At 35.5% G+C, this 10,107-nt stretch overlaps 1 protein-coding gene across 1 annotated transcript; it reads left to right on the forward strand.

The window, feature by feature from the left end:
* Nucleotides 1-1,545: 1,545 nt before the first annotated feature.
* LOC132756451 (protein draper-like) lies at nt 1,546-10,008 on the forward strand. The gene is made up of 2 exons (XM_060747524.1): nt 1,546-1,650; nt 8,905-10,008. The coding sequence occupies exons 1-2, from the start codon at nt 1,605-1,607 to the stop codon at nt 10,005-10,007; spliced, it is 1,149 nt and encodes a 382-aa protein (XP_060603507.1). The 5' UTR covers nt 1,546-1,604; the 3' UTR covers nt 10,008.
* The last annotated feature ends 99 nt before the right edge of the window (nt 10,009-10,107 follow it).

The following is a 10,107-nucleotide window of genomic DNA, read 5'->3' on the forward strand; positions in this document are numbered from 1 at the left end:
TTAAAATGTATCTTCTTTGCATTGCGCACAAGAGTTATGGTTTTATTGCGAGATTGTTTATATGTGTTCCAATGTTCTTGAGACATGTTAATTTTGTTTAATATACGTTTACATAATGTATATATGTTTATGAATGAATAAATATTTAATAGTGAGCTGAATAGGTTTTAACTTTATTTCTAGTATTATAAATACTTTAATTATGATGAAAGAGTTCTTATGCATATGAATATACATTTCGTATATCCTCTTTATAAGTAGAAAATAAGATTCCGTATATCCACTTAATATGTAGAAAATACAAACGTGTAAATCTCAAATAAACGGTTCGTAAATCAACTGAAATCATCAGTATAAAAAACAAAATTGCCTTGATTAATTCAGTATACGGGATTTTTTTTTTTCGTATACTGCAAACGTACGATATATACGTTCATGTATATGGAGCAAATAAGGAATTCCTTGCATGCATGGTCCTTATACTGACTTCCCGTATACCAAGTATTCAATATACGGACTGGTTAACATGGTCCGTATATTTTACAAATACATGCTCGTATATGTTGAATGTACAGGACAGTATATTCCCGTATATAATTGTATTTTCGCAGTGTGACATGCCATATTATATCTATCACATTAACAAAACGTCGTGACTATGTGCTTTTGGCACTTTTGTGTCCATAACTGAGTTAACATTCTTTGAAAAAAAGATATCACAAGTATCTTCACTGGGGCATTTTTTGTTAAACAAATACATTTTTGTTTCTCCATGAAACTCTCTACAGCTAAATTACATGAAAAAGAAATGACCATGACGTAAATGCCAAAGGTCAAGGATCACAGGCTGTTGTTTAATGATATAAACCGCCATCCTTCCTGGTATTTTCTTGATTGTAAAATTGTGAACGCGTGTTATATTTGAAATTCACCGCATTTATTGACTAAATGACCAAATTAATATGTTTGTTGAATGATAAGCTTATATTTAAACTTTGATAATGCTTGAGCTTTATGTTAGGGCAGTTGAAAAGATTTTTGGTAGTTGTAAGTAGCAGTGTTATAAGTCATATATGATTTGGACAAACACATTTTTTGTTTCAAATTAGTTAAATTTTCTAAATAAAACATGTCGAATATTCGATCTATTAAAATTACGTGTTTTTTTTCATACATTTGAGAGACAGTGCCTGTAATGACCGGATAAATAAGCTGGAGCCATTAACATGGTTCTGTTAAGTTTCCGCTAAACTTTACCCCCAATTGATAGATTAAAAACATATATTTATACAAAAATGTTTCATTTAAACATTTGCGAGTCTTAACTAAAAATTACAAATATTACAAAACAACAATTTTTCACCAAAATAAGGTGGAAGACCACATGTTAATATGGAAAAACTAGATTTTTGGTAATTCCAAAGTTTTTCATCATTTTTTGTTAAATTTCTTTACCTCATATATACTCATCGCCAAAAATTTTGATGGAAAAAATAAAAAAAATGAATTATAAAATTAGAATCACTAATATGATGATCTTGATAATATCACAAGTTATTATTTGTTTAGATAATGACCCAGCTCACATAAGCAGAAAGGACAGAATGAAGGGATATGCTGTCATGGTCATAATTATATGGTTCAGCAGAGGTGAGAATTAATATAACTGAATTCAATATCTCTTGGCAATTTTATCAAATAAATGAAAACAGTTGTTTCATATAAAATGTAGGTATTGTAAATTATGAAATATATCGCAAACTCAATTGTCTTTGTAGCTTTATTTGTCTAATGTTTCTACCATTCATTAAATTCCAGCAAATGATAAAAATAACTTACACACATGTTTATTTATGTACTAAGGCATACGAGTATCGTATTTGAAACTTCCGTCAATCAAAACGAGGTTAACCTAAAACGGCAAGTTTGATTTCAATCCAATTCTTCTTGTACCAATGGCTTCATAATTTGTTCTTACTACTCAATACAAATTACATGATCTTTGCAAATAAGGTAACTATGGCTTCCATTTCTTCCAAGTTATTGCCCTTCTTAGCTCTTTGAAAATTGCTATTGTAAACATAAATCGGCAAGTTGGATATAATGAGTTACTTATCAATAAAAAATACATGATATTGCCAAATTGTGCCATCCATTTTCCCCAGGTATTTCCCTCTTTATCACTTTGAAAATTGGGCTATTTATGGTTAATCTACTCTGGCAAGTTAGATTGTTAAAAAAATTCTCCTTAAACTCATTTATTAAAAGATATCTTCCATATATTGTGGGTAGATACCTTCAATGGTAAATTGTTTGTGGAGTAAAGGGTCAAGGTCATAGACATTGGTTTTTTCAAACATTTTTGCTCATTCAATTTTTATTTCCCCCAGGCATATAGTAATTGAACCGTCCTTCCGTCTGGCGGTACGAGAAAGACCTTAAACGGCAAGCTGGATGTTTTAGAAGTTTTACCTGTACCAATGGCTTCATGATTAAGAGACTTACTAATAAATATAAAGTACATGGTGTTGGATGTTACATAACTGTTGCTTCTATTTATTTAGGAAATAGATATCAATTCTGAGTGCATTGTTGTAGAATAATGCACGGTTTGAGTTCAAATGCGTAGTAATATAATCACGAAGGCCGATAGGCCTGAGTGATTAATAACAAAGCATTTGAACGAAAAACGTGCATTATTATACAATAATGCACGAAGAATTATTATCTTTTTCCATTCTAACACGTCAAGAAAAATATAATTACTATTATAAAGTTGGACTTTATGTTTGGTGGTTTAATTTGTTTTCGCCTCAGAGTTTCCAATAGAAACGTTCTTTAAAGGCTGTTCCAGTGAATTGAAAAAAACTGTCTTTAAATCTACCGTGTGTAGAAACATTTTGAGAATAACGAATTTTGAAAACGTTGATAAAACTTTGTTTGTTTATTTTATTTCAATCTATAATTTTAAAGCGAAATACCAATTATTAAAAGTGAAATAAATGTAAAACGTAACTCGTTTGCGACATTAAAATAGCGTACTTGATTTGATTGTTTTGCACGTGCTGTTTGGCGCTACATTGTGACGTCACGTAAACACGTATTCATTTTCTTAGTTAGACCATTTTCTTTCATTCTAGATAGTTTTCACAACAAAATTCGACAAAAAATGTTTTTTATTTATCAGATTTTTTTAACAAAATGGCGCCCTCAATGTGAATTATCACAGGGAGATAATAAGAACGGCGAGTGCATTGTTGTAGAATAATGCACGCTTCGGGCCTTCTTTGTTTATATAGAAAAAATTCCGATAGTGTTAGAATCAAGTTTTTGACAATCTAAGAACTTGAAAATAGTTATGGTTAACCTAAATAAGTTGGATTTATCTTAAGTTTTATTTATACTAATTGCTTCACACAGACTTATCAATACAAAGTACATGATATTGCTAAACTACTAGTATTTTACTGTGCCATCAACTTTTCCCAGTTATTTTCCCCTTTATCCCTTTGAAAATACGACCTTTTCCGACAAGATTACTTTATTTTAAATTGCTCCTAATTACTTCATTTATTTAATGTTATCTTCCATATTTGACAAGCGGATATATTCAAAAGTCTTCTAATGATTTGTGGAGAAAGGGTTCAATCGGGTTAGCGTAAAGGTCACTGATGTAAAAAATAATCTAAACAATTTTTCTCATACAGTCTTAACTTAATATCTTTGGTTTATACAAAACTCATATTAGTTGTGTAGAAAGCTTTAAGCTTATAGCCATACCTTTAAATCTGTCCCGGGAACCAACCAGTGCTGAGCAATGAATGTAAAGGTTCTTGCTTCAGGACACAACGACTTGCCCATGACGGTGTTAGAACCCATGCGGCTGTTTATTATCAGATTAGTCTACTGCCTGATATCTTTCAGTTTTGGTAGGGAAATAAAAATTGAGGAATCTCTTTTTTTTCCTTTTTAAGTTGAGTCAATGTCATCTGTTCTAAAATGAATATTTATAATTTTGCCAAAAATCCTTTATCTACTGGCAAATGTCATTCATATTTGGCAGTAAGATTACTTGCACGTTTTTTCTTAGACTAAGTAAGGGATCAGTTGGATGAAGGTCAACTTTTGCTTAATAGATTTTTACACTTTTACCCATACTGACTCTATTTATTGCCAGATTCTTTTCATAATTGGCAGGAAGATAACTTGCATAGTACGAGGGGTTATCCAAAAATTCGTGGACTTTTTAAATATCTCTTGAACATCAGCGTGTATTGTAATGAAATTTTATCAGCATACATTGTAGAATATTATTAACACATTTTGAAAGAAACAGTCAATTGTGTCCATAAATAATGATTTTATATTGCTTTTAAATAAGCACATACACGGCACCCGGCGCACGGTAGGAAAAGCAGAAAGTCATCGTATATTTTTGCTAAAACAAACTAAAAAAATAACGTAGAAAACCCGCTGAACATCGCATGTTTCTTCTATGATGTCATTTAAGTAAATCTTTAAAATAATGGACGTCATTTCCGTTTTTTTTTGTTGATATCGCTAGAAACGCCAGACGCCTTTATTGTTTACGACGGGAAAATGACGGACACGCGGTTATTAGAAAAATCGCAAGATCATATAACGATCATAAATTTTTGTTGTAATTTGGGGATGACACCTACAAAACATTTCATAGAAATCAGCAGACGGACAGAGAAAAGAAAATTTCACAATCATTAGTGTTGAAGTGGCATAAGAAATTTAGTGATTTACATAACGTTGAGAAGCAGTTACCATCATTGACTGCGTAACGTTGAAGCACAAGTTGTACGTTAATATTATGACGTTGACGTCAATATTTTTTTGGAGTGCGCCGCTGTCGCCGACATGTGTTTATGTAAAATTAAGTTTTGTTGGACTGTAAAAAGATACTAACGTGAATTTTTCTGTACTTATTTGTTATTAATTCTTTTAAGCAGTGTAAGAATTTCAAATTAATATCTCAAATACATTTTACGCAACAAAGAAAATCCACGAATTTTTAGATAACCCCTCGTAGTCTTGCTTTTAAATGAGTAAGGCGTCAGTGGGTCAAGCTAAAGTGTGACAATATTAGATTTATACACATTAGGCTATGCAACCTTTGTTGTTTGCCTGATTCGTTTCATACTTTTTCATACTTTCACGGTTTTCTTTTTTGGATAAAGTTAGAGATCTGTTGGATCAAGGTTACCTGTGCTTAATTAGATTGTTCACACTTTTGCCCATACATCCTTTATTTATGGACAGATGTTTTTCATATTTGGTAGGAAGATATCCTGTATGATCTTCTGCCTTTGGATTGAGCACGGGAATATGGGGTCATGATCAGGAGTGCCATAATAGATTTCTTAACGTTTGTTAATACAAGCTTTATTTTAAGACAACTGTTTTTAGCTCACCAGAGCCGAAGGCTCAGGGTGAGCTATAAGTATCAAAGGGGGATACTCCGGCGTCCGTCGTCCGTCGTCATGCGTCAACAATCGTCTTCTTCTCTGAAACTGCTGGGCAGATTTACCTCAAATTTGGCCTGTAGCATCCTTGTGGCAGTCACACTTAGATTTGCTCATGTCATTTCAATTGGCTTCTTTTAGGGGCTAAAAATAGAAAAACCTTAAGACATCTTCTACTACAGAACTAAAAGATGGATGATCACCAAACATTGTCTGAAGCATTCTTTGGGTAGTGTTTTATCAAGTTTGCTCATATTAATTTGATTGGCCCCTTTTAGGGGTCTCTAGGGCTAAAAATAGTAAAACCTTTAAACATCTCCTACTACAGAACTAATTGATGGATGATCACCAAACTTGGTCTGTAGCATTTGGATTGTCTTTTATCAAGTTTACTCATATTAATTTGAATGGCCCCTTTTACGGGCCGCTTTAGCTAAAAATTGAAAAACCTTTAGACAACTGCTTCTGAAAAACTAATTGATGGATGATCACCAAACTTTGTTTGTAGCATTTTTAGGTAGTCTAAGTTATCACGTGTGCTCATATTAATTTAATTGGCCCCTTATAGGGGCCGCTATAGCTAAACATAGATGTTTCTTTAAACGTCTGCTTCTACAGAACTAATTGATGGATGATCACCAAATTTTTGTCTGTAGCATTCCTAGGTAGTCATGTTTGCTCATATTAATTTGATTGGCCTCTTGTAGGGGCCGCTATAGCTGAAAATATTTGGAGCAACTATAGCTAAAATGCCCTTGCCCATGGCATTTCTTCAAAATATAGTTTGATAATGAAAGGAAAATAACTCATGTTGGAATGTTTCCATAAATGTGTACCTGCATACATGTGGACTCTCCCAATTTGAGCGGGAGACACCTTCTTTTTCCTGTCAAATTTTTAAATATTTTTCTAAGAATAAGGGGTGTTTTAAAAAAAATAAAGAAATCTCCCTTCTTTTTCATTTCAAAATGTCCTGTCAATTAAAAAATCTCCCTCTTTTTTTAAGTAAATTCTTCCTCTTGAAAAAAAGTTCACATGTATGTACATGTTATGCATAAAAAAAAGATTTAATGTCTTAATGTCATGACCTGTTTGATTTACAGAGATCTGAGGTCAATGAGCTTTGTATATGTCTGTTTATGCCCTAGAATTCAGATGGGCATTGCATCATTCTAAGGTTCATTTGTAAGTCAATCTTGAGATTTTTCCCCAAGGCCTTAAGTGATGTTTCATTTGTTTCTCGTACCTTACTAACTTAAGGAAAGCACATTGGACACACTGTTGACCACCGTGCGGACCACCACCACCATGCAGACCACCACCACCATGCGGACCACCACTATGCTGACCACCACAACCATGCGGACCACCACTTTTACGGACCACCTCCATGGGGACCACCACCCTCATGGGGACCAACCACCACCATGCGGACCGACACCACACCATGCGGACCACTAACATGCGGACCACCACCACCATGCGGACATTTACCACCATGCGGACCACAAACATGCGTACCACCACCACCATGCGGGCCACTACCACAATGCAGACCACTAACATGCTGACCACCACCACCATGCGGATCACCACCAACATGCAGACCACCACCTCCATGCTGACCACCTTCACCATGCGGACCACTACCACCATGCGGACCACCTTCATCATGCAGACCACTACCACCATGCGGACCACCACCACCATGTGGACCACTACCACCATGCAGACCACTTACATGTGGACCACCACTATCATGTCGACCATTACCACCATGCGGTCGACCATCAACGTGCGGTAGACCACAAACATGTGGACCACCACCACCATGCGGACCACTTCTACCATGCTGACCACCACCACCATGCGGATCACCACCAAAATGCGGACCACCACCAGCATAAGGTCCACCACCAAAATGCGGACCACCACCAACATGCGGACCACCACCAACATGCGGTCCACCACCAGCATGGGGAACATCACCATCATGCGGTCCAACACCAAACATGCGGACCACCACCAATATGCGGACCACCACCAACATGCAGACCACCAACATGCAGACCATCACCGCCATGTAGACCACCACCACCATGTGGACCACCACTGCCATGCGGACCACCGCCAACATGCGGACCACCACAAGAATGCGGACCACCGCCATGCTGACTACCACTACCATGGGGACCACCACCAACATGCGGACCGCCACCAACATGCGGACCACACCACAACCTTGTGGACCACCATTCACCATGCGGACCGCCAACACCATGCGGACCGCCACCCTCATGCGGACCACCACCATGCTGATCACCAACGCTACCATACTATTCATAATATATATATAGACAAAAGTAATGTGACAAGACAGACCGATTAAATTTATAAAAGGAAACCTTTTTAATTTGTTCAAACATTTCTTTGTTTGCTTTAAGAAAAAGTAAAAAGTCGAGTATTTCCCCCATCTGGCGGTGGCTCTTGTTTATTCGTTGTGCTATTTTAGTATCAGTTTCAATGACACATTTTGCAAACTTGGTTATCACTTGTTGAAAGTAATTTTGCACTGTTTCATACAATGTATGTAAAGTTGTTTTCATGTTTACTGAATACATTTCATCAAAACAACATTTTGCTTTTTTCCTCTATGTAGTTTAAGATACAATATTTACCATTTCTATTAAAGAGAAAGATAATTAAAGATAAGTAAAAAACAATTAGTATCGGGAAACCTTATAACTAGAGAGGCAAGTTGAAATTGACCTGGACTTGTCTGTCTACAAGTTCATTTAAAAAAAAATATTTCTATAATCACTGAAAAACAGTTGTTTCTGGTGAGCGATTCAGGGCCATCATGGCCCTCTTGTTTATATTTGAGAGGAAATACCTTGGATGCTCTATTGTTAAGAGTCACACAATCATGGTCACTTATGCTTACAAGAGAGTATTTATACCTTTTGCAACAATTAGTTTATTTTTACCAATGTTTTATATTTACAAGGAGCATACCTAAGGTCTTATACGTTTTGTTACTGGGTACAAGGCCAAGGTCTTGCATTTTTATATATTTAATGAAGTTTAGTAAGTAAGTTGATTAGTTTTCAACTTCGTCATAGCAATAATTTGCCAACTTAGAGTTTTCACAATAACAAAACGCCATGACTCTCTCGAGCTATATAACTGTGTTAACAATCTTCAAATTATTATACTGACAAGAATCTGGGCCGGGGATATTTTTATTTAACAAACACGTTTTTGTTTTAGGTTTGTAAATATAGTCGACCTAGATGTCTAGATAATACGTTATACCGCAGAAATACCTTCTATTCGGCAGCTGTTATGTACGATAATTCATGCAAAACTGATATGGATTTGTTTGTTTTAATATCAATTTATCATTGAACAGGTTCAACACTTAACGAATGCAAACCATGCCAATGTTGTAACTATGGCGCAGGCAGTTGCATATTATTCAACAATATACAAGATTATTGTTATAACGGGTGTCGTGACGGATATTTCAGTCCTAAATGTACACATTCTTGTAGAGACCATTGTCTAAAGTGTAAAGAACTATGGACGTGCGACAAATGTCAGGATGGATATTACGGTGAATGGTGTCAAGAATGCCCAAACAGATGTGAGACGTGTTCCAATTGGAATAATTGTGATGTCTGTAAAGACGGATATTACAATGGAAAACAATACTTTAATAGTGTAGAAACTACCACTTGCCAATATGCATGTCCTGCTTCCTGCAAGACATGCTCATCATTCCATACTTGTCAGGAATGTAAAAGCGGCTTTATCATCAAATCAACCTTCAACTACAAAGAAAACATATGGTATAGAACGTGCGACCCTATATGCGACAGTGGTTGTAAAACATGTACGTCAAAGTATTTTTGTACTGAATGCATCAATGGTTATTATCTGGCAAATGAGTATTGTCATAAATGTAACGAAAATTGTATTTCCTGCTCATCACAACAAAGATGTACTGCTTGTATTGACGGGAAGTACAATCATTATTTTAATGATTGTAGATATTCTTGTAAACAAGAATGCAAATCTTGTACTTCATATAACACTTGTGCAGCTTGTGTTCGAGGACGCTACGGGACATCATGCGAACACAACTGTAGCCATGGTTGCTTAAATGGTGATTGTAATAAAAGTAACGGATATTGTCTCTGTAAAACTCGTTTCACAGGTGAAAAGTGTGACAAATGCAATGATTACAAATACGGTACAAATTGTGAAAAAAATTGTCCAAGAGATTGTTTGGATCCTATGTGTGATAGCAATGGACACTGCTTCAAATGCAAAACTGGCTTTCTTGGAAACAAATGTGAGAAATGCCAAGTGGGACTATATGGTCAAAATTGTGACATTAACTGTCCAATCGGATGTGCAAACAATAATTGTACCACTGAAGGTGTTTGCTATAGTTGTAAGTCTGGAAAATATGGAATAGACTGCACGGGATCTCTGCTCAGTCGGTTGTGACTTTAATAGCTGCTTTGACAATGGTGACTGCCCTATATGTAGGAAGTTGTTTACTGGAAGAAATGTGATCAATGTATCGATGGAAGTTTGGAGACAATTG

This window comes from Ruditapes philippinarum, unplaced genomic scaffold (assembly GCF_026571515.1).
Source record: "Ruditapes philippinarum isolate M1 unplaced genomic scaffold, ASM2657151v2 ctg5265_1_1_1_1, whole genome shotgun sequence".
Taxonomy (NCBI): domain Eukaryota; kingdom Metazoa; phylum Mollusca; class Bivalvia; order Venerida; family Veneridae; genus Ruditapes; species Ruditapes philippinarum.

Bases quoted from the DNA above. Each gene is read 5' to 3' on its own strand.
- LOC132756451 (XM_060747524.1), top strand. From the start codon at position 1,605: ATGAAGGGATATGCTGTCATGGTCATAATTATATGGTTCAGCAGAG. The intron at 1,651-8,904 runs GTGAGAATTAAT...ATCATTGAACAG, and splicing joins AATTATATGGTTCAGCAGAG to GTTCAACACTTAACGAATGC.